The sequence below is a fragment of the Fusarium odoratissimum genome (assembly GCF_000260195.1).
Source record: "Fusarium odoratissimum NRRL 54006 unplaced genomic scaffold supercont1.67, whole genome shotgun sequence".
Classification (NCBI taxonomy): Eukaryota; Fungi; Ascomycota; class Sordariomycetes; order Hypocreales; family Nectriaceae; genus Fusarium; species Fusarium odoratissimum.
Genome location: NW_022158789.1, coordinates 156 through 28,021, shown reverse-complemented (window position 1 = coordinate 28,021; position 27,866 = coordinate 156). Strand labels below are relative to the sequence as shown.

At 48.3% G+C, this 27,866-nt stretch overlaps 12 protein-coding genes across 12 annotated transcripts; 9 read left to right on the top strand and 3 right to left on the bottom strand.

Annotated features, from left to right (window-relative positions):
* Window positions 1–323: 323 nt before the first annotated feature.
* FOIG_16148 (uncharacterized protein) lies at window positions 324–2,706 on the top strand. The gene is made up of 6 exons (XM_031217579.1): window positions 324–611; window positions 675–778; window positions 830–1,177; window positions 1,228–1,368; window positions 1,418–1,592; window positions 1,651–2,706. Exons 1-6 carry the CDS (start codon window positions 330–332, stop codon window positions 2,293–2,295), a joined length of 1,695 nt encoding a protein of 564 aa, XP_031052691.1. The 5' UTR covers window positions 324–329; the 3' UTR covers window positions 2,296–2,706.
* A 227-nt stretch (window positions 2,707–2,933) lies between these two features.
* On the top strand, window positions 2,934–3,934 carry FOIG_16147 (uncharacterized protein; the record flags this gene model as incomplete). Its single annotated transcript, XM_031217578.1, has 2 exons — window positions 2,934–3,216; window positions 3,267–3,934. The coding sequence occupies 2 exons, from the start codon at window positions 2,934–2,936 to the stop codon at window positions 3,932–3,934; spliced, it is 951 nt and encodes a 316-aa protein (XP_031052690.1).
* Window positions 3,935–4,244: 310 nt separating this feature from the next.
* On the top strand, window positions 4,245–6,550 carry FOIG_16146 (uncharacterized protein; the record flags this gene model as incomplete). Its single annotated transcript, XM_031217577.1, has 2 exons — window positions 4,245–4,650; window positions 4,698–6,550. 2 exons carry the CDS (start codon window positions 4,245–4,247, stop codon window positions 6,548–6,550), a joined length of 2,259 nt encoding a protein of 752 aa, XP_031052689.1.
* Window positions 6,551–7,399: 849 nt separating this feature from the next.
* Window positions 7,400–9,198, top strand: FOIG_16145 (uncharacterized protein). The gene is made up of 3 exons (XM_031217576.1): window positions 7,400–8,114; window positions 8,173–8,287; window positions 8,335–9,198. Exons 1-3 carry the CDS (start codon window positions 7,469–7,471, stop codon window positions 9,008–9,010), a joined length of 1,437 nt encoding a protein of 478 aa, XP_031052688.1. The 5' UTR covers window positions 7,400–7,468; the 3' UTR covers window positions 9,011–9,198.
* A 336-nt stretch (window positions 9,199–9,534) lies between these two features.
* Window positions 9,535–10,473, top strand: FOIG_16144 (uncharacterized protein; the record flags this gene model as incomplete). Its single annotated transcript, XM_031217575.1, has 2 exons — window positions 9,535–9,961; window positions 10,022–10,473. 2 exons carry the CDS (start codon window positions 9,535–9,537, stop codon window positions 10,471–10,473), a joined length of 879 nt encoding a protein of 292 aa, XP_031052687.1.
* A 406-nt stretch (window positions 10,474–10,879) lies between these two features.
* Window positions 10,880–13,008, top strand: FOIG_16143 (uncharacterized protein; the record flags this gene model as incomplete). The annotated part of the gene is made up of 3 exons (XM_031217574.1): window positions 10,880–11,647; window positions 11,696–12,752; window positions 12,812–13,008. The coding sequence occupies 3 exons, from the start codon at window positions 10,880–10,882 to the stop codon at window positions 13,006–13,008; spliced, it is 2,022 nt and encodes a 673-aa protein (XP_031052686.1).
* Window positions 13,009–13,567: 559 nt separating this feature from the next.
* Window positions 13,568–15,244, top strand: FOIG_16142 (uncharacterized protein; the record flags this gene model as incomplete). The annotated part of the gene is made up of 4 exons (XM_031217573.1): window positions 13,568–14,107; window positions 14,161–14,429; window positions 14,495–14,796; window positions 14,854–15,244. Exons 1-4 carry the CDS (start codon window positions 13,579–13,581, stop codon window positions 15,242–15,244), a joined length of 1,491 nt encoding a protein of 496 aa, XP_031052685.1. The 5' UTR covers window positions 13,568–13,578.
* Window positions 15,245–15,661: 417 nt separating this feature from the next.
* FOIG_16141 (uncharacterized protein) lies at window positions 15,662–16,411 on the bottom strand (the record flags this gene model as incomplete). Its single annotated transcript, XM_031217572.1, has 1 exon — window positions 15,662–16,411. One exon carries the CDS (start codon window positions 16,409–16,411, stop codon window positions 15,662–15,664), a length of 750 nt encoding a protein of 249 aa, XP_031052684.1.
* Window positions 16,412–18,480: 2,069 nt separating this feature from the next.
* On the top strand, window positions 18,481–22,025 carry FOIG_16140 (uncharacterized protein; the record flags this gene model as incomplete). Its single annotated transcript, XM_031217571.1, has 4 exons — window positions 18,481–18,929; window positions 18,976–19,849; window positions 19,902–20,026; window positions 20,078–22,025. The coding sequence occupies 4 exons, from the start codon at window positions 18,481–18,483 to the stop codon at window positions 22,023–22,025; spliced, it is 3,396 nt and encodes a 1,131-aa protein (XP_031052683.1).
* Window positions 22,026–22,507: 482 nt separating this feature from the next.
* On the top strand, window positions 22,508–23,059 carry FOIG_16139 (uncharacterized protein; the record flags this gene model as incomplete). Its single annotated transcript, XM_031217570.1, has 1 exon — window positions 22,508–23,059. One exon carries the CDS (start codon window positions 22,508–22,510, stop codon window positions 23,057–23,059), a length of 552 nt encoding a protein of 183 aa, XP_031052682.1.
* A 585-nt stretch (window positions 23,060–23,644) lies between these two features.
* FOIG_16138 (uncharacterized protein) lies at window positions 23,645–24,838 on the bottom strand (the record flags this gene model as incomplete). Its single annotated transcript, XM_031217569.1, has 5 exons — window positions 23,645–23,751; window positions 23,839–23,932; window positions 23,986–24,054; window positions 24,113–24,706; window positions 24,761–24,838. The coding sequence occupies 5 exons, from the start codon at window positions 24,836–24,838 to the stop codon at window positions 23,645–23,647; spliced, it is 942 nt and encodes a 313-aa protein (XP_031052681.1).
* A 402-nt stretch (window positions 24,839–25,240) lies between these two features.
* FOIG_16137 (uncharacterized protein) lies at window positions 25,241–27,602 on the bottom strand. The gene is made up of 4 exons (XM_031217568.1): window positions 26,814–27,602; window positions 26,319–26,732; window positions 26,071–26,217; window positions 25,241–26,015 (listed from the first exon to the last, which is right to left on the bottom strand). The coding sequence occupies exons 1-4, from the start codon at window positions 27,312–27,314 to the stop codon at window positions 25,305–25,307; spliced, it is 1,773 nt and encodes a 590-aa protein (XP_031052680.1). The 5' UTR covers window positions 27,315–27,602; the 3' UTR covers window positions 25,241–25,304.
* Between the last annotated feature and the right edge of the window lie 264 nt (window positions 27,603–27,866).

The window sequence follows — 27,866 nt, the reverse complement described above, 5'->3', positions numbered from 1 at the left end:
GATAAAAGTCTTCCAGTAGCCACTAATTCAGTACGAGGACACAGAAAGGTTAAAGCTCATACAAATGGAGTGAAACTCAAAGAAATTCCTGAACAGGCTGTAGAATTCCACTGAACGTTATAGCCTATAGGTATTATCGAGCAAATCTGTTATCGAATGACAAGGGCTATTCAATTAGTAATTGACCAACGCCATGCGACTGCCCAATGATATAGAGTTGACGTAGTAATGAGTGATGAAGAGAGTGGAGATGTGCGTTGACGTTGTCCGATATGGGGATGGTCGCAGGTGGTTTGCTGACTTATTTTCCCGAATAATTTAAGCGGCCGATGACTGAGCCATCTACCACTACAAAACCCCATGATGCAAACTTCTCTGCCTTCATCCAGGACAGATCATTATATTTCTGGGAAGCATTCAACATGGCCACGACTCATACCACTCTCCAAGCGCCCTTCGAGACACTTTCCCTGGCAAGCAGTAGCCAGAATGAAGATCCCCCAGAGACTCGTCGGGCGGGGCGAGTCTTTGAAACTGACCCTGCATTCACGACAAGTCCAGCATCACGTCGACTGATCATCTCGCTACTGGTTTGTGCAAATACGATTCAGGTAATTGACCCATTTGTATAAGTTTTAAAGTTTTGGTGAATCATGTACTGATCTTTCCTCAAGTTCATGTCCAATTGTGTCACCATCGCTGGCGGTCTAGCTCTGAGTAAAGATCTGGGGCGTGAATCAGGTCCCGGCAAGGCGAACTGGATGGTCGCTTCGTATCCGTAGGTCTATTCCCTCTCATTCTCTCTTGTATACGCTTCTGATATCTATAGACTCACTCAAGGTGCATTCGTCCTGGTGACTGGCCGACTGGGCGCCATCTACGGCCACTCTCAACTCACCCTTCTCGGCTGTGCAATCTTCACCCTCTTCTCTCTCATCAATGCCTTCACCAAGACATATGACTCTTTCATCGCCATGCGCGCTTTGACAGGTGTTGGTGGCGGTGTCTTTATGCCCAATGCCGTCTCAATTATTACCACCATGGTTCCACCAGGCCGATCGCGAAACGTCGTTTTGGGTTTCTTCGCAGCGTCGCCGCCTCTGGGAGGAATGATTGGCGCATTAATCGCGGGTGTGTTTATTGATAATGTGAATTGGGTGTGGCTTTTTGTTCTCATGTAAGTATGTGTATTGTTGCTTCTTGAGCCATGATTAACTTGTCCATTAGTGCTGGTATCGCGGCTTTCAACCTGGCTTGGTTGGCGTACCTCATGCCGAAGGAAACCCCAGTTGACAAGGGTGGGCATATCGATATTCCTGGAATCATCTTGGGACTGGGAAGTTTACTACTCTTTAACGTAGTATGCAAGTGAGTTCGAGTTGCCCTTCACAGTCTCATCTGTGACTGACCATCGTAGCCATGCACCATCAGCTGGATGGAACGCGCCCTACGAGATAGCCCTGCTGGTTCTTTCCGTGGTCATGTTCCTTGCCTTCCTGCTCTGGGAGAAGCGTTATGCCAAGGACCCCATCATGCCATTGTCAGTCTTTCAAGCGCCGACCTTCACAGCTTTGGTCTTTGTTGTGCTCTTGGTACGTCTTGCCACTGTCGGACCTCTCTCAGCGGTTGATACACTAACGCACTAAACAGAGCTACATGGCATTCGGAATCGGGCTTTGGTACTCAACAAGCTGGCAGTACCTCCTGCGCGGAGTATCTGTCACCCGAATTGGCATTCATTGGGTGCCATTCGGGCTCAGCTCTGTGCTCGCTGTATTTATCGCAGCATGGCTAATCCCCCGCGTTGCAGCGCAATGGATCATGGCGATCGGTGTGACTGTTACTCTGGTTGGCAATATCCTCCTCGCGACAATGCCAGTACAACAAACGTACTGGGCGCAGGTCTTCCCAGCCATGGTTCTCTACGGTTTCTGCCCCGACTTGGTATACGTCGCCGCACAAGTGATTGCCAGCAACAGCGTCAGTCGTCGTCAACAGGGCGTAGCGAGTAGTCTGATTGGAACTCTGAACCTTTACGGAAACAGTTTAGGTCAAGGATTTGCTGGGACGATTGAGACGGAGATTGGGACAAACAACAACGATGAGGTTAGAGGATACAGGGCAGCTCTGTATTTTGCGGCTGGCCTGGCACTGCTTGGCTTGGCTTTGGATATCTTGTTTGTCAGGGTGCCGAAGGATCAGCGCGAAGGATGGGATGATCCGTCCGATAGCGGTGAACAAGAGCTGAATGGCATGACTACCGCTATTGAGGGACGGGCCTCACTGCGAACTTGAGCCGTGTGTTGGAATGAGAAACGGTGATTTGAAAGAGAGGACATGTTGGCTCAAAATAAACACCTATTCAGTCGAGGTGGACGGTCCACTGTTTCTCCCCTTTGAATCCTTGTATGGGTCCGACCGTGGGGGAAGGATGAATCAGACCAGACCCGTCGTTGCCTGAGCATGGAAAAACAGCATTCATAATCTGCCTGTATGTTACAATGTCTGCTTGAAGCTAGGAGGCAAAGGATCTTGAACCCCGACATAGTCCGTCGGTCGGGTTTCCTGGCTAAATATAACTACATGATAAGAATTGGAAATAACAAGAATGAAAACCTGGAAGTGTCTAAGCCTTATGGGCCCATGGTCAATGCACAGCAAAAGGACCCAAAACTCCGTTCAAGAACAGCCGATGCTTCAAGGGTAACACTGAAGGATCGCACCCAAGACCTTTAGCGAGAGGTCTGCGCAATGCCCGATTCGCCAGGCTGCTGAAGGATTCAAGACGAGACAGGTCCTTATTTCGATTAAGCTGTTATGGTAACCTCGACCCAAAATGCTCTCCACCTGTCAATGCATTAAAGATGTCGAATTTCCATTCTTCAGGTTCCATTGCAAAACACTCCAACTTGTTCACATTGTCGACGATCAAAATGCCTTTCTCACAGAACTTCGCGTCGAATATGCTACGACGACGAGACGATGACGAAACAGAAGATGGTTGGTGCGAATTCGCGACCATTGAGGATCAATTTCTCTGGCCTGGTGAAGGCAAAACTTGGGTGCGTGGACAAACACAGATGGTAGGCTGGGGAGCCGGGCGCGACATCAACGGAACATGGGGCGAAGGGAGCACCAAAGTCAAAATGGAGTTGAGGTGGTGGACAGGGACATATGGCCCAGGCCCAGACGATCTAAAACCCATAGTGATATTTGGTAAGTCTGGTATTGGATCTCGTAACAAAAACAATGCTGACTGAGTATAGACAACAAGACCTTTGACTATCCTTCCTCTGACTGGAAACTATGGAACCCCAACTGCACAGACACATACATGAACTACACTTGGACAATACCTATGGATTTGGACGTTGGCGACTCGAAATTCACAATGACGGTGTACGACGTGACGAATCGCAGCGATATGAGCATGTTGCAAAGCAATTTATTCTTCATCAACGCGGATAACGGAACATCAACAGCAGATTCAAATGCTAGCACCTCAACACCAGAATCTTCACAAGAAACATCAGCCTCGACAGGACTTGCAACCAGTGCAAAAGCCGGCATTGGCGCAGGTATCGGCGTCTTGGCACTAATTCTTCTTCTCGCCGGCTTCTTCCTCTACCGACGCAAGAAGCGACAAACAGCAAGCATTGCCCCAACAGACGGGTTTGAAAAGCCAGAGTTGGATGCAAAATCGACTGGCATTTCTGAAGTTGATGGGAGCGGGATATCTCCGCACCAAGCTCCGGATAACGCGATATACGAGGCACCCGGGGTTTTAGTCCATGAGGCTCCAACTGGAAAGGAGCAGACGGTGGTGGAGAAGATGAAAGCAGCACGTCAGATTAATGAGGAACCGATTGAGATGCCGGCGGATTCACCTATGTCGTCGCCGAAGACATCGCAGGACAGACTGAATAGGACATAGTATTAATATAAATTCGGTAGCGTCGAACCTGAGTCCCTGCGTCTCACTCGGTGAACCACAGTCTCAATTGAGGCCACCCAATTCCTAAAGAACGGGTCGACGTCTTTTATCCCAACATCTTCAGCGTCGCAGTAAAGAATGAAGTATCTCATCACCACGTGCCACAGCAGTCTGACATTCGTGGTTAGTGTATCACTAGCAAGCCGACCCCTGCTATAAGACCTCACACTAAGACGTCTCATCCCCGCGCCTCATCTGACGCCGCGATAAATATAACGCGTCGAAGCCTCCGTCCTTACCACGGCGCGCGATGTCCTCAAAGCTCTGTGCACCATGTCGAGATGCATTTCTCTCCGAACCAACACGTCTGTACCGAGACTCCACCATTAGCTATTCTCCCTTTCACGAGGCGCCGTGGAAAGCCTTCCAGAAGAATGCAGACTCATCTCAAGACATAACCGAGTCTGTGCAAGCTTGCGCCTTTTGCTCCTTCGTTGTCGCGTTCGCAGCGGCGGACCAAGCCCTTGGCGAGGATGGGAACGGATCCTTCGCGGATGAAAGCAAAGCGACCCGGAAGGCAAAGGGGGAGCCGATGTTAGCTCTGTGGCAGTATCATATGTATACATATGAAGGCCACCTTTCGGCGGATCTCGGTCTTAGGAGGCATAATCTTCGCTATATTGATGGGCTTGATATACGGCTCTTTGGGACTGATGGTGGGTTATTTGGCCGTTGCTCATATAGTTAAACTAATTTGGTATAGATCCTCGTGTGAAATGTCACAGACCAATTGACAAGACGTCAAAAAGTACATCCAGCGAAGCTAGTTTCGAGTGCTTATCTAAATGGATCAATAATTGTTCGGATAATCATAAATCATGCAACAAACTACATGCCCGCACTGGTGAGAACAGGGAATGGCTTCCAGCTCGACTGGTCAAGATCATCCCAAATGCAGATGGCGTGCCTGAGATTATCAAAGTGGTAGAAACGGACAGAAGCAATGACCTTCCACCAAAAATAGAGTATGCTACGTTAAGCTACTGTTGGGGAAGACAACCTTTCACCAAACTACTCAGATCCAACATCGAGAGCATGGCGACTACTGGAACGCCTGTCAAAGACCTCCCTGCAACATTCCGTGATGCAATAACTGTCACAAATCGTCTTGGTCTGGAGTATATCTGGATAGACGCCCTTTGCATTATCCAGCTTGATGCAGAAGACTGGAGTTTGCACTCGGTGACGATGGCGAAAGTTTACTCATACTCAGCAATAACACTTGCTGCAGCAGCATCATCGGACGCACATGGGGGACTCTTTCGCGAACGCAACCCTGCTGGCATCAATGGTGCGAAAGTCAATCTCAAATGGCCATCACACGAGCTTGAAGGGGAATTTTATCTGGTACCAACAGATCCCTGGGAGAAAGCAGTTGCAAACTCGCCACTGTTGAAGCGGGCATGGGTATTCCAAGAACGTCTTCTATCACGAGGAACCGTTTACTTTGCTCACGATATGCTTTATTGGGAATGTGGCGAGCTCTACGCTTCGGAGCTTTATCCTGAGGCAGGACCTTGGGATCTGCAGTACCGATACAAGAGATTCGATGTTGCTGATAGGCTTCCCTCTGGTGTGCAGTCAGTAGAGGACTACAGGTTCAAGCATGTATACACAGAACTTCTCACGCGAGAACTCAACGCAGAGAAGACAGTTACGGATGAAGAGATGTTTCTCTACGTATGGGCCTCAGTGGTAGCTCAGTACAGCGTCGGCAAACTGTCGAAGGAGACTGATAAGCTCATTGCTATTGACGGTGTAGCTGAGCAGTTGACGAGTATTGTACCGAGAGAGCAGTATCTCAAGGGACTCTGGAAACAGGAAAGTCTTCCGCTCTCTCTACTATGGCGCACCGAAACGGAAGAGGAACCGCCGAGTACCCGCGTCGCGCCGAGTTGGTCTTGGGCATCTGTTTATACGCCAGTTGACTTCAACTTCTTGTTCCGAGCGCAGACTGAACCCAAGGTCGTCACGAAAGTCATCGATATCATCACCCCCGACAATGAGCCAGAGAGTCTCGAGATATCACGCCCTCCGGCACTTGTTCTTCAGGGCCCTCTCACCGAAGTGCGCTTTAGATCTGCTTCACGCAGTGCACTAGGACCCTTGCATTCAAACTGGTGGAAGAGCCACAACACGATAAGAAATCGCATCAAGTTCTTGAAACCACTTGACCTGACGCCTAGACTTGTATTCATGGGGAAAGGCTTGAAGGCCGATTATCCATGTGCTATCTGGTTAGATAGGGAGGTGCCAAAGAATAGTCGAATATTCGCGCTCAAGATCGCGGAAGCTGATATTAGACATCCTTGGCAGGAGAGGTTACCATCTGAGTGCGGCTTATTATTGATCACTGATCAAGAAAGAGGGGCTTTTAGGAGAATTGGCACGTTTGAGATTGCTGTTGAGAAAATGAAGAGGGACTGGGCGGACCAAAAGACATCGTTCACGGCGGTATCTAAGTTGAGAGACGGAATATGGAGTGATTCAGGTATAGACAAGAGGTTTTATTTAGGAAAGGATGAGAAAGACGGATATACTATCAAGATAGTCTAATAATGAGGTTCCATGCCGTTGATATTCTTGATCATATGGGAGGCCAGATGTGTTGTTTGCAGTTGAGATCCGTGGCTGAGAGCTTATATCAGCACAGAGAACTTAGCATATGGGAGGCCCAGTGCAAGCAACGTGGGTCGGAAAGAAGATTTAATTCCAACTATCAAAATGATATGGAAAGTTTTGGGAATGAATCGTGTATACGGAGTACTGACAGGGTCAATTCTGGGTGAATTTGTGGCTGTGAGCTGAACCGAAGCCATTTGGCTCTGGCGCTAGTGATACGCAACGACATGGACACGGCAGGGACCTCGGCATATCGGGCACCGCGGACGGTTACGGAGGCGGTCAGTGGCTCAGCCATACTAATCAGGATTTACAGTTTAGCAGGAAATTACCGTATGCAACACGAAAATTGAGCCTCGTGGCACAAACAAGAACGTGCGTGAGTCGGTCTAAAATGATTGGTGTCACATCAGCATCACAATGATGCCGTCCAACAATACTTCAATCTCAATGGATCATTGAATCTATTCGAGGCCCGAAATGTCTCATATTCACCGCCAGTTCTCATTATTTATGCTGCATTACCCTATAATTCAGAAGAAAATACCTAGCGCATAAGCCACCCACCAACATGTCTCAAGCTGCCTCATCTTGGCACCAAACAATTAAGCTCACAACGCGCCTGCGCACACGCGTCCGCTTGCATAACTCAAACCAACATAACTTTAAGCCAAGCCACGAATACTCTAGCCATGGCCGGGCTGTAGATCCACCCGCTGATCGATGACGATGTGCCAGCCACTAAAACTGCCGTGATTATTATCTCATCCCTTTGTACTACACATTCCTCCTTCTCCTCCTTCACCTATCTCACGACATCTCACACCTACTTCTCTGTATACGATACCAACCATGGCGAGAATTGCAGAGGGCTTGCCGCGGGCTGGCTCGACGACTACCATTACGACGCAGAGAAAGAAGAAGCCGATTGAGGCGAAGGCGCTGACGACGGAGGTTCAGATGTTGGCTGGTGCTGATGTTTGGGGTCGTGCAGCATTTGGGAGGTCGTGGCTGCGATCTCTTGTTGGTGCATCGCCTTTGTTTCTCGCACCGATGGCTTCGATATCCATATTCATCACATTGGCCGAATACGAAGGATCACTATCCCTCTTCGCAGACGCTGTGAAAGAACACGGTTTCTGGACCATTTGCGCCCAGTACGGTCCTCACCTCACCACCAAAGGCATCGCCGCAGTAATCTGCTGGGTCGGAATCCAAGCCCTTCTGTACTGCCTACTACCCGGAGAACAACACCAAGGCCAATTAACGCCAGCTGGCTATCTCCTCAACTACAAAATCAACGGCCTCTCAGCCTGGATCGTCACGCATCTCCTTTACGGAGTTCTCAGCTGGTTGGGGATTCTGGACCCTGGCTTCATTCCCCGCAATTGGAGTAGCTTGATTGGAGCTATGAACCTAGCCGGATTCGTTATCTCGGCACTTGCGCTCGTCAAAGCGTACGTAATGCCGACGCACCCAGAAGATAGGAAGTTCAGCGGTGAGACCACCAGTTTTTGAGTTTTGAGTGTAATTAAACGCTAATTTGATATGAACAGGGTCCTTCCTATACGACTTCTTCATGGGCATTGAGTTGAATCCGCGGTTGGGTGAGAATTTTGACCTCAAGCTTTTCAGTAATGGCAGGGCTGGAATGATGGTGTGGACCCTGATGTAAGTCTGATCACTTTGATACGAGAACGCAAACTTACATGGGGCAGCGACTTTTCGAATATGGCGTATCAGTACCAGAACCAGGGATATGTTGAGCCATCGCTTATCCTTGTCACCGCATTGCAGACTCTCTACGTGGTAGATTTCTTCATTAATGAATCTTGGTATTTGCGCACAATCGATGTCAAATTCGACCATTACGGCTTCTATCTCAGCTGGGGCTGCTTCTGCTTCTTACCAACAACATACACGATCCAAGGCCAATATCTCGGCTGCTACCCATCATCAGCTCCAACACCTTACCTAGCATTCTTCTTCACCCTCGGAGTAGCAGGTTACATTATCTTCCGCTCCGTCAACCACCAAAAAGAAATCGTGCGACGAACAGGCGGAAAATGCACCATCTGGGGTAAACCAGCAGAATGCATCGTCGCATCCTTCAGGACCTCCGATGGTCGGCAGCACAGGAGTCTACTCCTCTGCAGTGGTTGGTGGGGATGGTCTCGGCACGCGAATTACCTGGGCGATCTGATTCTTAGCTTCAGCACTTGTGCGTTGGTGGGTAGTACGAGGGCTGTGGTGTGGACGTACGCGGTGTGGATGACGGTGTTGCTTGTGCATCGATGTATACGTGATGAGAAAAGCTGCTCGGTTAAGTATGGTGCTGCGTGGACCGAGTATTGTAGACGTGTACCTTGGCGATTTATTCCTGGCGTTTGGTGAGATTTTGGAGCTTCAGGACCTTGGTCGAGGGAGATTTGTGCTACGTCTGGTGTAAGGTTGTGAAACAGCGTGGGTAGATGGTGTTACTTGTGCCCGGAGTGAAAGCTCAGCCCAGGTCTAGACTCGATAGATTTAACTTGTTGTGCAGTTTATACATATTATACTCGCCAATGAGAAGTTTTTCTCTGCTTGTGTAACGAGCGTGTTACCACATCGCTCGTAACTTGCATCAAGGGATCACGCTGTCTGTTGAACACATAGATTGGCGGGAGAGGTCGCATGTAGGCATCATCACCGCCTTTTTCTTCCCGTCTGCTGTCTCAGTCTAATCATCATGATGTTGGTCAAAGTTACACCATCCTTTTCCCTTACTCGAATTCTGCCATGTATGGGGTCTACCAAGTTAGCCTTGGTGCAAGTGCTCAAATAGGGAGATAGACAGTGCCTTGAGGGTACATATTAGTCGTATCTGTCCAATGTTCGAAGCTGTCCCCTGTCATAGCTCATGCAAGCCGTGTTAAGCCATGGAGCGGCATAACCAAATTCTCCAAGATATTGCAGACAAAATACGCGACTTCTACAAGCTCCGCCAGCCATATCGCGTTTTTTCAAGCAGTACCCGTCCTCGCCATGCCACTGACACGAATATTATCGACATCAGCATGCTATCCCAAGTTATCTCCGTGGACTCCGCGCAAAGAAACTGTCTTGTGGAGCCCAATGTACCGATGGACCGACTCGTCGAAGCCACGATGCCATTCGGCATAATACCTCCAGTCGTTATGGAATTCCCCGGGATCACAGCAGGAGGGGGCTTTGCGGGGACTTCTGGGGAAAGCAGCTCATTTCGACATGGATTCTTCAACGAAACTGTCAACTCTGTGGAAATGATACTTGGAAACGGAGACACAATTCGGGCATCGCGCGAAGAACATGAAGATCTGTTTCATGGTGCTGCGGGCGCTGCTGGGACTTAAGGCTTGACGATATTGATGCAGGTCTGACTGGTAGAGGCGAAGCAATTTGTCAAGACAACGTACCACAGAGTTGGCAACGTGTCAGCCGCTATCTCTACAACAAAGAAGTGTTGTGAGAATGTGGACGTCGACTATGTTCACGAAATATGGCCACTTTGGCTTTGTCCTCTGAAAGGCTGTCGAACACCTACTTTCCACCCTGTTACGAAAGGCTCTTCAGATACTGGCACCGGGGATAACATGTCGCAGCCGATGCTCAACATTGGTGTTTGGGGTTGGGGGCCCTTAGACCCAGAGGAGTTCAAAACAAAAAACGAGGCTCTAGAGAAGAAGTTGATGGAGTTGGGTGGTCGAAAATGGCTCTACGCACATACTTACTACACCGAAGAGCAATTCCGGGAATTAAACGATCGCTGCTGGTACCAGGAGCTTAGAGAACGCTATTTTGCCAACCGTCTACGACAAGGTGAAAAAGAGTGGCCTTGATGCGAATGAGAGGGATGACAAGGGTTGGGGACTCGAAACTTTGTTGAATAAGTGGCCCATTGGTGGAATCTATGGCATGATACTGGCGTTTTACTCTGGGGATATCAATCTCCATCGACGAGCGAGATGGAGGTATGTGAACCAGTAGTATACCCGAGGTTGAGTCTATCTCAAGCTGGTTCCTCCAATTGATCTATCATTCGCGGGGAATTTCCAGCTTGGCAGGGATCTCGGTGTTGCGCCAAGTTCTAACATACCTTCGTTGCTTCAGAGCCAAACAATACAAGACTCTCAACTCCGACAAATATTCATGATATTTTAGATAACACCGCATAGTCCAACACGCCTGTATATTAGTCACAGTTATGTTATTCACAAATACGTTCTTATCAATTGGGCTACCGTAATGCTTCCCGACTCCAATGCTGACATGCAGATCAATATCTTGGCAGACGGCGGCGTGCATGAAGATGACGTTTCAGTAAGTAAGGCTCTCCAGGCAGCAAGACACAATCACAATCTCAACCTCTGCTCTAATCATCCAAATATCCCCCGTTATCAGGAACTAAGCCTAAAGAAGACCCTCGCTTTCGTCGAAATGGTAGAAAGGAGTTTCCAGTACCTCCCGAGGCTCAACTTCACCGACAGCCCATTCAAACAATTCACCATCCCCCAGGACTGGAGAGCATGGGAGGTCGCATGGCTTTATCGCCTACCCGCAATCATCACCCATGCTAGCTATCCTGCTAGATTGATCGAAAGCGGATGTATCGTCGACAATGTTACCAATTGTCATAAAGCGTGCGGAAGCGAAGAGCACATGTTTTCGAATCCCGAAACGCTATGGAACTGCCTTACTTTGGCAACTGTTGCTATGATGTCTACCAATCGTGGGCCCGATACCATCAGCAACCAGACATTAGAAGAAGTGGATAGGAAGTTTAACACCGGCCCGCTGGACGAGTTCTGGAAACTTGGTGCATTGTTGAGCTACGTCAAATGTGCGCTACAGTCTTGTTCAGACTCCAAGTTCGGCGGTTGTCCGCCGGAATTGTGGACGTTTCAATGTCAAATGATCACATCTAAGAACATCAAGGACCTGGGCAGAATCATGAGTACCGAGTACTGCGACAAAGCTGATCCTGGAATTGACTATGATATTGCAGGGCCTGGTGTGAGTTCTGCAGCACCGAGAATGAAAGATTTTACTGATCACATATAGATCATCGTGGCATATCTGATTCAGTTCACGATAGTCCTATTCTTTGCTTTGTGCTACAAGATCACCAAGGCCTGGATACGGAACTTCACACTGATTTCACTTCTCCCTTTTCAAGGACCTGCTGGAGCCGTCGAGACAGCATTTCAATGGCAGAAAATGGTTTCAAGAAGTACCTTTGGTGTTGCAGTGGCATCAACACTTGTCGATCTGCAAGAAGCTCAAGCTGTGTTTCTCGGCACTATCTCTATAGCCGCTATCATCACCTTCTCAAGTTCTAGCGGAACGGGACTTGGTAACATCAGTTCACTCCTCTCCTGGCTGACAAACAACCTCACTGTGAGGGGCATGGTGTCGGCGGGAATGTATCCCCTACTGTTTGTGCAGCTTATTATTCAAAAGACTCACAATCGCTGGTGGTATACACTTGTTCTTGTGTTTATCAACTGGGTCCTTATTGTGCTCATTGCTCGGCCCCAGACTGTCGATGAGTCTTCGCTACTAGAGCACTTTACAGACTCATCTCCTTTGGAACGCTGCGGGAATCATACTGGGCCCAGGACGTTTTGTCAGACTTTCAACAAACCCGCAGAGAGAGGTTCTAGTTCCACTACGGGTGAAGAGTTAGGTCATCTGGATCGAGATGCGGAGAGCTTCTTCAAGTTTCATTCTAGGATACAGGCACCAATGCATGTAATTATGGCATTCCTGATACTTGATTGGATCCTTGCCATGATTAGGATGCACCTCTTCGAACGGGGTGACTGGTTATCCCACAAAGCCCATGCTTTGATGGATAGCTTACCGTTGCGTCTGAAGTCGTTTTGTACCCGGAGGTACTTCGTGCTCTTCACAGAGGCTATCTGGATCTCCATGGAGGTCCTCACTATCGTCATGGGCGCAATTGGAGTACATGAGTTTGCGGCATTCATGCATCTACTCAGCGGCGGGGAATCGGGCAACGAGAGCAAGGTTGCCCTGTCGAAATGGGGTTTTGGACAACTGGTAGCAGTTTGCGTCTGGGTTCCTGTTATCCTCAAATTCGCTTGTCTCATGGTGGGTAAGTTGAAATCCCTCTTTTATCCCTCCAAGTCTGCGTTTATAGCTGACAAATTGAAGACGAGGCTCTGCCTGGTTGGAGAAAGCGGTTGGGCCAATTCATCGAGATTACGCAGCGCAAAGAAAACGACCCAGATGGGAATGATGTTGTTATGGACACTTTGCTTCCGTCCGGGCCGACCAAGAGGGGCCAGACGGATGAAGTTGAGGGGCGTACTTTGACGGCGAGGCGGTCTTGGGGCAGATCATGTGATTAGTATGGAATAGCTCGATATATGCACAAAGCAAGAGACTTCTCTGCCGAAACGTGTCATGGTGGCATGCGCGTTGTACGCATCTGTAATTCTGTGCTTGGGGGGTTTGAAAGCGTTTGTCTAGGAGTTGCTGAACTTACCTGGCCAATCAGCCAGCCCACAGATTTTTCCAGGCCTGGCTAATTGTCTCAGAGGCCCAGCTGAAAGATCTCGAGAGACACTATCGGTTTTTAGTGTGTATCTTCTACCCCAAATGAGACATTTATACAGAATCACTAGACTATTTCTAGAAACAATGCCCCCCCATCATCCCTAATGCATTTTGCAGCATGTTGTCGCGTTTCATGCCCCTATGGCTTCATCTAACCCTGAAAGAACTTACGCTCGTTGGTCTCCCCGAGACGTGCCTCATACACCCGCGACAGACGTCCTTCCCATTGGGCCTGGAGCAGATGGAATTGAGACGGTGTTTGACGATGATTCACGTAGATTAGTTGATCCGGCTCACATCCAGCCTGGAGGGAAATATCATTGTAGGTTTCTGAAGCATTTTGCTGTCAACAGCTCAAGGTCATGCTGAGTCTGAATTTGGGTGTAGCCATTGTCAAGCTCCAGATTCAATTCGAAGGCCAGGATCCTAGTGACGCGCGTCATGCTCAAGCTACAGGATGGCTAATCATGCCCCATCACATCATCACCGCCGCACATTGCGTTTATGACCATACATACAACTATGGAAAAGCTGTTCATGTCCGCGCTTTTGTGGGATACAATGGCAAGAACTCTATTGACCAGCCTGGTGTCCAATTTCGCAGAGGTCTCAGGGCTGTCATTCCGAAAGACTGGATCATCAGTGACACCAATCGCGCCAGCGATGTCGCTTTCATCAAGGTGGAAGGATTCAACAACATTGTGCGTATCAGCCAGCAACCCACTACAGGCTTTGTGAATAAGATGCTTTTGAGCGTGGTTGGGTACCCGTGCGACAAATCCTTGGGCGATGAACGGGGCGCGCAAATGTACGAGATGACCAAAACAACAGATTGCGATCTATCAAAAACCGCTTTTAACATGCTGGAGCACACCATGTCTTTTTCAGGTGGTAGGTACCGGTTTCCGGACCGAATTACTTGCAATACTCATCAACTATGCTAGGTCAATCCGGGCCGCCTGTTCTCATCAGTGGCGAAAGCAAGGCTATCGGCGTCTCTTCGTATGGTACCGGAACTAGGAACACAGCAACTGTGTTTCGAGGTAGACTTGGAACCTGCCTCAGCGGCATGTCTACTGTCATGTGTGCCTTGGATCGTGCTCCTGCTGGTAGCGAAGATATCAGATACATCATGACCACGGGCCACCCGGAGGGCAGTGCGACAGAAGAGCCCCTCAGTGATGTTAAAGCTTTTTGGGCAATTTTCCAGAAGGTTACCAGCGTCGGCCAAAGAATTGATCATTCGGTATTACGAACTGGGTCCCCTTTCTTGGCCAGACGGGCAGTCCTATCGCTGCCGTTGCAGGTGCCGCACTCGGTGTCATGGGCAAGCTTGGTTCAGACTTTTCCATCGATATTGGGTCCGTCCGCTTCAATTACAGGCAGTCTGCTGCCCGTGCCATTGTTGCAGAGGCTGCTATACAGACTGTCCTGATGATGGATCCTCACACGGCGAACGAGTTCAGAATATTCGACAAGATGGAGTATCAATTCATAGAGACGAAGGATGTTGTTCCCAGGATTGCAAAACTCATCACACCTGGTATTATTGAGTCTGCACTTCGGATCTCAGTCAATGCGTAGGTTGCGGGCGAGGAAATGCCCAGACTCTACCCAAAGCTCCCTCCCATGAGCAGTTCTCTGAGCGACGGTGCCAAAAGACTTGTTGATGCCTTCACCCGGTACACAAATCAAGGCGATGCCAATGAGATGTCTGAGTTTCTTGGAAGCATCGTTGAAACAGCTTTATCTGCTGGTTCTCCCAACATCGACGTCATCACTCGAGCCATCGGCGAGTTTGAACTGAGCGTGACCGACATGTCGACTCACGTCGAGATTCTGTGTCACAGAGCACTTATGGCTATGAGACACTGTAGAGCAGTGTCACCAATACCTCTCGATCAAATGATGCAGAATGGTGTGTTTGATCATTTTGTCGGTACGGTTGTGAAGATTGGAAAAACGGTCATTGGAGTCGCTCCTGTTGTCGTTCAGAATATCTTGGAAAGTATCAGACAGGAGGAGTAACCATAAACGGGTAGTGGTCACGGGAAATGGCTCTCAACGAAAATCACTATTACGCATGGGAAGTCTGTAGCTTACAGTACTCAACGTGGCCGTGAAGGCTACAAACACTGATTATACAATAGGGAGTCCCAATCCATGTGATCTAGCCTACCGGTTCAACAGGGACAGCATAATACACGAATATGCATTAACATGCTTGCATATAGGGATGAGAGTCAGGGCTAAGATTTGTTCCATAACTATGTGTAGTAGAGAGAATAAAAGATCCGATACATGAGAACGAAAGTTGTCAGCTACAGTATAATCGAAGGGCATTTTCCTCCAGAGCTTGCCACCGAAACATCCGTCTCTCTCCGAAAACACGGCTCAAAAAGCGGTTTGGCTGACCAATGTATGACGCACCCGAGCACAGTAGAGTTACTCGTTCTTGTCGGACACCATCCACATGCGGCTAACGATATAAGGCTGGATAATAATGGTGACGCTGGGGAACGGAGGGATGACAGGAAGCTTGATGTCATGGTTGATAGTGGTGATGACATGAACCGTCTGAGGGTCAGATGCCCCCGTGGGAATCTTGTTCCACGCAATGTCCCACTTGATGAAACCATTCTCAAACTTTGTGTCAACGAGCTTCACATATTCAGGGTTGAAATCGACCTTGACGCCCGAGCTGAGCTCCTTGGGGATCAAGGCCGAAAGAAGAAGGAGGCCCGTGTCAGTGAGGTAATAGTGAATGGGTGGGAGGACGACAGTGTTTTTGCCCTCCTTGGTCTCCGAGCCAGATGCACCAGCGTCGTCTTCAGTAGACTTTACAGCAACGGCGTTATCCTCAGGATCGTCAGGCCACTCAAGATAGACGATTTTGATCTCGGAGGTACCGAAAGCGGTCTCAACAAGGACGGACTTGTTGTTGAAATGGGGGATAGGCAGAAGGATAGGAAGCTCAAACTTAAAGTTGACTTCCTTATCCTTAGGGACCTTCGCAAATCCACCACTGTAGGCCTTGACGGAAAAGCGAAGACCGCCAGTCCAGATGTCCTGCTCAAAGAACGGGGTGAGGAAGTATCCGGGGATAGTGCCCTTGGCCTTGAGAATGAGCTTGCGGCCGAGGCCATGGTAGGAGGCTTCGATGCCCTTGGGGTCAATGGGAACAAGAGAAGCCATTGTTTAAGAGGTTTTGAGTTATGTAGTTGATAGAGAAGTAGAAGTGCTTGGTTGCTGATGATTTGATCTCTTTCCAGCAGAATAGTAATAGGTATTTATATGCAAACGGAGGCCAATGTACATCAGACTGATTCCTTCTGTGGCTATTATTCTCCAGCTGAAAGTGATCTCTTCTGAGCCTATGTCACAATAATATGATGCCATATCCAATATTGTCTGAGAAGGTTTTAGATATCACATCCGCATCAGGTCTCTTCCCCGACCTTGGTCCTCGCATTCAAGAGGCTCAAATACGACAGACCTATGAACACTCTCACATTGGTCCTTGGCCTACGTCTGGAGTAGCACACGCATGCCAGAGAAGAGTATGTTTCACCGTATTAGGCTCGCCCAGCTAGCCACGGGCCGCGGAAGGGCCCGGAGCTGACCATTCATTGTCTCAGTACCATGCTCAGAAGTGGAAACGATCACCTCGTTCTCGTATCAAATCACGGCGCTTAAGCAATGTCACATATCAGCAAGGGATAGTTTATGTGACAATGCAGCCTCGTGCACTAGAACGGCCCATGCCGTCCTCAGCTCCGCCCGTTGCAGACGTGGCGCATATTTGAACTACCTTATCAGGTTAGTCGATGCACCGCCTACAAACTCCATATATTTTTGTGACAGCCATGGTTCGCTGATGTATAGAAATTCCGTCATATTACCACCTCAGAACGACGCCATTTATATGAACTTTGAGACATTTAGAATTTGGCTGAGCTGAAAGCTTTCTTTTGAGCGTGGATAAGTGTTGATCGTGGAAGTAGATGTCTCACCTCCACAAGGGGCCTTCTGTCACATCAACGCTCTAATGGTTCTTCAATGGCAATGCCCCTTTCTTGTCAATCACCTTTCCATTTTATTCCCTCTTGCATGACACCTCAGGACTTTTGTTGGGATCGCGAGTTCCGATTTGCCGCCTGGTCGCATGAGCAGGGCAGCTATTGCCAGGCCCGACATGGAAAGGTCAAGAAGCTAGGCAATAGGAATGAACGGCTTGAAGCTTGATGGGAGAGAAAGATCGTGTGTTCTATTGCTGGGATAGTGGCGAAGGTCCAAGTTCCCACGACCTAATCGTTGCGAACAACTCTAGCTTAAGCAGTACCCAGTCTCTACTCGTGGATGGCTCATTCGTTTCTCAGTGCAGGTGCTGTACCGTCTATCATTTTCTGATGAACGATACGAGCATTTTTCATAGTAGGAGTTAAACTTCTTGCTCGCGTCCGCGCTGTCGTCAACTCATATGTCAACATGTAGACAAGTTTCGAGGTGCTCCAAGGCCAGCACTGCCAGCATGTTATATGAGTTCGCATTACCCAAGCCCGGGTATCAGCGTCACTACTGACGTCGTGTAGAAATTCAGTAAATAAATGATGAATCGCAGTCGCAGATTCGTCTTCGACGATCTCGAGCAATCTGTTGCAAGCAGCCCGACCAAGGTCATTGCCCTACCGGAGATTAAGCTTTAGCATACCAGAAAGCCACAATTCAAGTTATATCAGGCGCAACGGTTGGCTTGCATGCGTCGCACAAATTAGTATCTTGGTTTGCTGTTTCGTCGTTACGCTGGTGGGGCGGGCAACTTGGCCAGTGTGTTATCGAAAGCTCCACGCAGGGCTCTAGGGAGGTGGTCCAGACTAGTAAGCAAATATCAACACTTATCAAAGTTTTAATATTTGCTTTATCTTACAATAAGTGTCTCAGTGAGCATCAGATGTTGGTGATAGTAGTTACAACCCAGCCTGAAGTAATCCAAAGCCTTATGCATGTATAAGCAATGCCGCCAAGGAGTGGCTCAAGGCAGATTAGTTCCAGTTGGGCATAATCAAGCTTAGTGCAATGCAATGTTGACCTATAGATTTGCTGGATATCTGTATTTGTAATTGTGAACACTGCCCTGCGGTGATACAAACACGTTGTGAGATGTCATTGGTAGCCTCGTTCTGTACTGTGTACATGAAACCCGCTTCACAAATCCCTCGTGTGGATTTTCTTTCCTCCTCTCATCCTTCTACAGTCTAGTAACTATGGCAGAGCTGGCACTGGCTGTTATTCCCCTGGGAATAACAGTTACATCTGGTCTCGTGAAGTACCTGAAAACCTTCAACGATCACGATGACGATCTTGCTCGACTTGTACGTCAGGCTGAACGCTTTGAAAGCACGTTTCAATCACTTGAAGGTGTTTTAAAACGTTCCCAGCTTAACCCAGAACTTTCTATCTCATCATCAGAGGCTTCTGTTTGTCTCAGAGAATGCCAAAAGGTATTGGAAGAACTGGACACCCTTCAACAGAAGATCTTTGCAACCACTACCAGCGCCGCGGCGACGACTCCTCACGTGCGTACAAAAAACAAGATCAAAGGCGGATGCAAGAAGCTTATGTATCCGCTACGAAGATCCGATATCGAAGCTCTACAAGGAGCTTTGAATGGGCTTTCAACAACGCTCACTCTAGCTCTAGGAATGCTTCATCTGTAAAGCGCCCAAATCTCTATCAATTTCCCAGCTGACGAGCCTCAGAGATGAAGAATTTTTGACAAGAAAGATTTTGAATGAGCAAATGGTCGAGATTCAGAAGAACAAAATCGTCAGCTCCAATATATCGACCGATATCAAAGAACTACGCCAACCTATCTCGGAAATCGGGTCGAGCCTCCCCGTTCTCCAGACTTCCGTTGATGCTATTGTTCCCCATTTCGACCAGAGGTTTGACCAGATTTCTTACCAGATTTCGTACCAGAATGTCCAGATGCAAGCTCAAATCGAATCACTTCTCGAAATAGCCGGGCCTACAAGATATCAGGATCGCCTCAGGACAAACCAGCAGCTTTCATACAGTCGCTCTGGAGGGGAAGGCACCCATCTTGCGGCCCGTGAGATTGAACAGGAATTGCATACGCTTTCCAAAAGAGCTGATTCGGTATCGACGTGTTCATGCCAGCTACGACGCGTGCGTCAGACCAAAAGGTTTGCTCTGGGGCCTGTGCATTTCTTCGAAGAGATGTTATCCAATTGCCGTCATGAGAGAGACTGTGACTTCTTCCTCATGTCATCAGACTACGAAAAGACACGAACCATTAGTTTTACTAGCTTGACTTCCTTCTTGAAAAAGGGGCTTGAAGTATCATTCACTACTCGCGCTCGGACAGGGACACTCAGTATCAGCCCCTCTTTTACTTACTTTCCAGTGGTTGATTTGGACGTTGCTCCAGCATTTTTAGTTATCCGCTATCTTCACGACGCAATCGAGCTCAGGAGCATTAATGAGGCAAGATCCAGAACAATTCTGAGCGCGGCGCAGCGAAAGCTCCAAGAGTTGTTTTGCTCGGGAAGAGCAAGCCCTAATGACGTAACCGAAGATAGTCTTACCCTACTTCATATCCTAGGTCTCTCAGTAGGATCACATGAAATGAAAGCATAACAGACTATTTAACTAACTTCTTTAGACATATCCCTGGTTAAGAACTTTGCAAAGAGCAAATTCTCCATTCGTGCGCTCGACGTGTGAAGGCTTGCTCAATTTTCTCGTTGCCGCAGGTACATCTGTCACAGTTCGTAACCGTGTTGGAATGTAAGGACCCCAAAAAACCTACAATCATACCTTCAACTCAACAATTCTCAGTTCGGCATTACATATAGTAATCAGTGGGACCTTTGTTCCCGCCTCTATCTATGGCCAGTTAAATGCTGGGAACGACGTAGAAGATCGCAGCGATTTACATATAAGCTCCCCGATTAATAGGCGTGAACTTATTGATTATTACGATCAGAACCAGAGCGTGGCAAGGAGTAAGTTCCACTACCTTGTTCAGCCATGTGCTGCCACCCTTCCTGTGATCTCAGAAGGCTTATGGTACGAATTAGTTCACTACGGCCCTCTAGGCTTAGCAGTCATTCGAAACAATTTACCAGAAGTGGAGCGACTCATCTCCCTGCATCCGCATATGCTCAAGGAGGTAAGTCACTATGGGGAGACACCGTTGCACATAGCCATCTACAGGCTGGATATTCTGGAAGCACTGGCCAAGGAAGCAAATTCCGAAGTTTGGATTCAATACACCGATGATGGCGCGACCGTTCTTAACCTTGCAATACAAATCAGTCATGAGATTTGTAAATCGGAAGAAAATTTGGATGTTTCATGTTGTCCTTGTACATTACCGCTTCGGGTCATTTTAGCCGCCGGATGTCCCATTATACCTCACCGCGATTTCCGTCAAGGCTGTCAGCTATATGTTCCAGAACGCTCCTTCTCTGAAGCTTCTCTCCACTGCAGAACACTTCTGGCAAAAGAGCTGCACAGTCGCCGTTGGCAGCTGCGTGACTTGGCCCGAAACAAGCTTTCAATCACAGAGTTCAGCAACTTTACAGCTCTGGAGGAAGTACCCGACATTGACGCCATCGCGATGGATGGGTTACTTCGCCAAAAAGGGATTCTTGGTCTGGGGCCCCTCTCGACTTTCGTTGATGAAGACCTACCTAAACAGCCTTGTCGAGATGTCGGCTACTATTCTAGATCCATATTCTTTGATCTTGGAAACCCAGAAGATGCAGAACTCTTCCTTGACTGTGACTTCAAGTTAATCTGCGCCGATCAGCATCATGACTTTTCACTGGACAGGGCACTCTTCAACAGGTTTCCGTCATGGTCCCGTTCCATTTCACTCGACTACGCAATATGGCTATTTGATCATCAAGCCCCTTTATGGAAATGGAGTTCCAGGTTCACTAGCCCGATGCCTTCTATTTTCGTTCTTGCCGATATTCTCGGTATACAAGACTACAAATGTCCTGGCCAAGACAACACAAAGGACAAGGGAGAGCATTATCTGTCCAAATCGGTTTTGCTCGACAATTGCTCTTGCCTGTGTTCACCTGATGGCTGTACCCCCTTCACCTCAAGAATGAAGTGGCTGGCACACCCCTATCAGCAGGCTGAAGACCTCACACCTCAAGATTATGCCACGCGTTTCGGCTCTTATGTGGAAATATATGGCAGAAGCCTGAACCTAGGCCATCACATCATCATGGTGCGACAAGCAACATTTGCTGCTCTAGATCTAAAGCACACGTGTTTAGATAGGCCTGGGTATAGTCGTTGGCCGGGTCATCCCCATCAGATGTACCTTCTGGATCCAGTGACACAACTGGAACCAGATGAGATGGAGTTCGAGATTTTCAATGTAGATGTGGAGGCAATGAATCAGTTGGAGGAGGTGGTCGTCTTGTTTCAGGACTTTGTGCTAACCGGGCGCCAAACGACTATGTCGAGCAAGAGTGCTAGTTTTGATATCGACCATTCAGCATTCAATGAGTTGAGTACCCTTGGCATAGACGACCTTTACCACCAGCGAATTTTGGAATTCTGGCAGCACATATGGGCAAATAGCATGCAGGCTGCGTTGGATACTGTGGCCAAAAGGTGGGATCATAAGCTGGATGGAGTGAACGATTTTGTCCAAATTGCAACTTGTGAGGAGGCAATACAAGAAACAAGAGACAACCTTGAGGAGGGCGATGATGATGATGAAATTTTCAACAGGTTTATCCAACGGATTCAGGATATCTAAGGATTCTAATAGCTAGGGATAATATTCTTTACTTGGTTCATTATCCCCTTATTCAGGTCAAGGCAGTTCTCTATTAACAATCAAAAAGACAGCTTAAATCGATCCCAGTTGACGCTTGCCTGAGATATTCGAGTCACTAAACGTATGCACTAGTGTTCTTCCTTTGACATCCAAAACTATCAAATCTCTTCCCACGTCCACAAGCATGGCTAAGACAGTGTTAGAAGAGCTTGGAGCCTCTTCAGGTTATCGCAGCTTACATCTAGGACTTTGTGTTTCTAGCCTTGCTTGTCTAGGACTTGGTTCCGCACTACTAACACGTGCCGTTGATCCGCATAGCCGGCTGTACCGATATCAGTCACTAACACTATCAGGTTATCAAGTTTCTGTACTCTTTACTGTATTATAATTACCGGGTCACCCCTGACACAAAGCGATACGCAAATTTGAACCTCCCCACGAATGTTTTCTCAACAAAGACTATGTCACCCGAAAACACCGATCCTCTGGCCGGACTAGATTCCATCGACTGGTCTCAACTCAGCCACGCCTACAGCCCAGCTAATGACGTACCACATCTCCTAAAGAACCTACAGTCAGCAGATCCTAAAGTCTACAAGACAGCATTTGATAAATGTTGGCCCAACATCTATCATCACGGCTCACGCTACAGTGCTTCAGTTGAAGCAGTTCCATTCCTGTATGCTTTACTTGATAGCCCAGGTACCAACGATCGCGAAAGCCTGTTGTACCTGATTGTCAGTCTTGCAATCGGTCATCCAGACTGGGCGGTCCCTAACGGGATTGATATCCAAGAATGGGAAAAGCACCTTGCGGGTATGGATCCTGAAGACCGTGATTATGCAATGAAAGAGCTCAAAGCCTACGAGACCGTCGAGCGGGGACTATCTTCACTTCTACGTTGCTTGAACGAGGATTCAGCGAGCATGCGAGCCAATGCAACTCATGCTTTGGCATTCTTCCAACGTCAATCGGCTGCATCGAGAGTAGATCTCCTCGATCGACTTAGTTGAGAGACGAGTGGTAATGTTCACGGGACGATTGTACTGGCGCTCGCCATCTTGTTCGCTCGAGTAGACGATGTGTCAGAGAATCGGGATCTTGTCGAGAAGATTCAGGAGTACTATGCGGCTTCAACTATTCAAAAAGCATCTGACGATATCTTCGGATGGTCTTGCGCTGTTGCCCTCTTTATTCTAGGTTCAGAGGAATATGGGTTGGCTGAAACAGTGTAAATTTTACGCGTGGACGAAGCGTGCCTGACCAAGTTGGAATCAACCATTGATCCTAATTCTTGGTTTCCTTTCACCATACTGGATCTACGCGATTTGGCCAAGTCAGTATTAGACAGCCGGCAAAGTTAAGCAGGCAGTTTTCGAGCTCAGGTAGATTAAGCGCAGGGCAGTTGTATAATGGGAACTTCAAATGCTCAGAATAGTCATTTCTTCCGCTAGGGGTATGCGAGTTGTGAATCCTCGTTCAGCCTCCATTCCCCTAAATGATGTTTGTAAATAGAAATTCCAATTATGATAGTAAAGCTCTTTCTAAAATCTATATATGAGCGTATTTGCTACTTACTCTCCGAGTCAACGGGCCTTTTACTTGTACCTGTTGACCTGCTCCTCAGTCCACTCCCAGTACTTCTTCCCCAATTCGGCATCAAGAAGATCTTTGCGGCACGGCTCGACCTTTCCAAACGGAGAGACTATTCAAGTGATACAGTCAGCCATCAGAAGTTTTAATTCGCTGCCTAAAATGATGTTGTAGGCATCTTGGAATGACAAAGACTTACCCCAACAACCATTTTCCTTCTCTGTGATGGTAGGAGAATGGCTTGCAAACAGTTGAGTATAGGCTCCGTTCTTGGGTGCATGAGCGATCAGTTTCTATGCATATAGTATCAGTATTGAGTCTTGACATCTGCAAGGCGTTGACTTACGAAGATGGCAAGCTGCATCCTCGGCATGTTCTGCTGTAGGTTGGTCACAAAGTTGCCAGGATTGAGAGCCTATAGACAAAAGTCAGTTTCCAGATTCTGATAAAAAGGAGGAAATGGAATGACGAACAATGCTGATGATGCCTTCTCCGGCAGTCCTTCGAGCATACTCCACCGCGTGCAAGACATTCCCAGCCTTACTTCTTGAATACTTCGGCCAGATCCCTTCTTCATTATGATAGTCCATGTTTGTGAAATCGATAGCTGGTGTCGGTGCACCATCAGCAGCGCTGGAAGATACCCAAATGACACGAACAGAGTTCTTGGGATCAATCTGGGCCGTAGCAGCAAGAATAGGATGGAGGAAGTGAGTGAACAAGAACGGGGCGAGGTTGTTCACGCCAATCTGCAATTCATAGCCTTGTACCGTCTTAGACCCTTGAGGTGGAACCATAACACCAGCGTTGTTGTAGAGTACGTCGAGACGGCTTTCCTGTGCGAGGAATTCTTGGGCCGAAGCCTTGATAGTGGTAAGGTCGTCGAGGACCAGCGGTAGGAAGATCATACTGCCGGTCGAGTTTGGATATGCTGCCTTGATATCTCTCATAACCTCGCCGGTCTTGGATCGCGAGCGAGCGGCCATATAGATCTTGCCATTTTTCTGGTATAGAATTGAAGCAAGCTCCTTGCCCAATCCGCCAGAAGCGCCAGTGATAAGAAAGACCTGATAGAGTTAGTTTAGACGAGATATACTTATGGATTGAGCGAGTTCTCTTACCTTGCCTGTTTGGTCAGGGAGGTTCTTCTCTGTCAGAGTGGGCTTGTTGGGAATGATGGTGCTTCGACGGACACTCATAGTTCGTAGTCTTTCAACTGGTGTTTTTCAATGATCTAACAGTTTCAGTACGGATGAAAGAGGTATTAATTGACGACAATATCGGCCCTGCTGAGTTTTGCGAATGTCTTGATGGTTGTGTCCTGGGGCTTCTGGGGCAGCTCTCAACTTTATATAGGCGGCCTGTAGTCAATAGATCAGAACAAAATCAGCGTCTGCCCTGAGTCGCCATTGAATTACACTAATACTGAATAATGCGGCCGCAACGGAGCGAGTCGCGCCTGACAGTCGCTGGCCCGCCCGAGAGCACCACTTGGGGTGATGCGGGTTCTGCGGCCGCACTCCGCACTCCGCTCTACCACATTTCATTGGCAGCGATTCTGGCAATAGTATGGCAATAAAACGGTGCACTCTCTTTTCTTCTTACTAGAACGGAGTTATCTGTCGGAAATAACGTTGCCTTGTTCTGGAACGCAACTAAACTACTCTATTGTAATGTCGTCCTAGCTTCTACCCTTGCTGTAACGTCGTGAACCGTCAGCATCTCGCGATACGTGCTACCAAGCCGCCATCTCGAACTCATAGTATCCAAAAACATATCCAAATCAGCAGCAGCCGTGCGGTAAACTTCATTCCCACCCTCACCAAGAAGCCAGTGAAATGTCGCTGCACTTGCGTAGATAGAATCCAGTATGAAAGGGCTTACTTTGGACAGCGAGGATATTCCGTCAGTTCTGAATGCGGGTAGCAATTCCATACCCAAAGTGTGTAGCTGTTCGCTGGCCTGTTCGATGATATGCATGGATTGCCTCTGAAGCTCGATCTCGTTCTGTGTCTTGTCACCCGGACTATCAACATATCCAGGCTCCGCACTGATTTTTTCTGGGCAAGTGAAACGGTCGAGAGCAACAAAGAGCGCTGAGCAGACAATGCATCGCGGTGCGAGAAGTATGACACTTTTCTCGGGACTAAGAGTCGTAGTCTCATTACCCACGATTGCTCCGAAATCCGACAATTCGCCTGCGAGAGACATGATTTGTTCAATACGAGAACTTGTCATGGCTGAATTATCCCGCGCGTAGCTTATGGCGCGTCCGAGATACATCGAGGCTTGACATAGTCTTGCGAATGGAGACTGCTGGAGCTGATATGATATTGAGGTTGAGTGACTGACAGCCAGGTTTACTTCGCCGCGGTCCTAGATGCATGTGAGTTGATAAAGTATGAACAGTGTTGAGGTTCTATAAACTTACCCATGCGTGGTCATCGACAGGCAGTTTACACTGTGGATGGATATCTGGAAGTAAGCAACGCTTTCTGCTTCCCAGTGACATGAGCTTATCGAGGATATAGATACTCCACCATACTCTCCTTCTCTCTTCAGCCTCTGTCCATGTTGTCTAAAGATATGTCAGCGTATTGAGTCCCTTCTCTTTGTCAATGGGGTCAAGCGACGCTGAGTTGATCTTTAAATAAGCGTCATGATATTTAGGAGACATACCACTTGACCCAATGGAGAATAATCACCGGGGCTGATGCCCAAGATATCAGAGTAGCGCACGCACGACCCAACCGTCATCCAAGCTGCCGGATAGATTGCATGGGAATATTCATACAAGGCTACGAGGATCATAGCCTGAAGACAGAGTAGTGAGATGACGCCGTTGCTCTCCAGACTAGCGAGGAAGCTTTTAGCTGTATCATACAATGCTGAGTCGGTTATGTCGACAGCAGGAGTCGTAACAAGCTTCATCCCAAGGAACAGCATGGCGAGATCAGGGCCTGCATTCTGCACCGGGAGACCCATATCCATCCTCTTTTTAGATATCATAGGAAACCAGGTGTGCACAGTCGCAAAGTAGTCTTGCGATACATCTAGAACGACGTTGCCCTGGCTGAGAAGCGCGAGGACGGGCTAGCAAGGATTAGAGCACTGAACAACAGATATAACAGCGCAGGGATAAAATGACGATGGAGTTTACTGGAGGCAGCATACCGCAGGAATGATGCCGCTGGGGACAGGCAGTCTGGTATGAGACCATATATAGCAGTCAACATCGAGAAACATGGATGCCGGAAAGTGTGTCACTGAGGTTGGGCCTGGATATTCGACGGTGGAGTAAGCAGGCGTGAAACCGATAGATTGGGACGACGAGTTGACGCTATTCGACCCGATGCTGTTCGTATCGATGGAGTCGCAGAATGTCGCGCCTGACGTTGAACCTTGTTCCAACACTGAACCCGACGATGGGCCTGAAATCGGGCTCAAGATGTGCTGCTCAGCAGCCCTCGGAGAATTGGCCAAACGATTCTCAAGCTCAGTGAGACGCGCCTGCATCATGATCCAATCGCCAGCACTTGGCTGGAAATCAGCGGCAATGCCATACTCGCACAGACGTTGAGTCCGCTTGCATAAGCTACACTCAGGCAGAGCCTTATCGCAGCGCCGCTTCTGCTTTTTGCAGGCTTTGCAAGCTTGCTCGCTGCGGTTTGCCATTTCTTGATTTTCGTTGTGTATTATTCATTCAATCAATTGATGGAGACGCGGATGTCAGCCGCACGTTAAAGATATGCGAGTCGACGTACATACTGCCTAACTCCGTGCTTTTACCGCTGTCGGACTTGAAAGGCGGAGATGAGTGCGGAAAATGCGGCCGCATCAGTGGGGCTAACTGATCCCGTCAGTCCGGAGACATCCGTCCATAGCTGCTACCAGATAACCAACCGTGCCTCCCGTACGGAGCAAAGTCGATCAATATGCAAGAGTCTCTTATAAAAGAACTGATCTGAGCTCCTTGACAAATGCAACGATGTTGCGCTATTCTGCGGCCATGCTGACTCATGAGCATCGTCCACTTGGAACGGATTCACCGTCGACATCTCATGGCCGGAATGAGATAAGAGACGCAACAACTTGATCGCTCTATAAATAAATGGAGGCTTTGCAAGTTAACTTACTACGTAGTATTGCATTCTTGCTTTACAGAGTGGCGCCCGGAAAGCCACAAAGTCAGCTTCGTTGCCTGGAATGCCAGCGAGGGCAAATGAA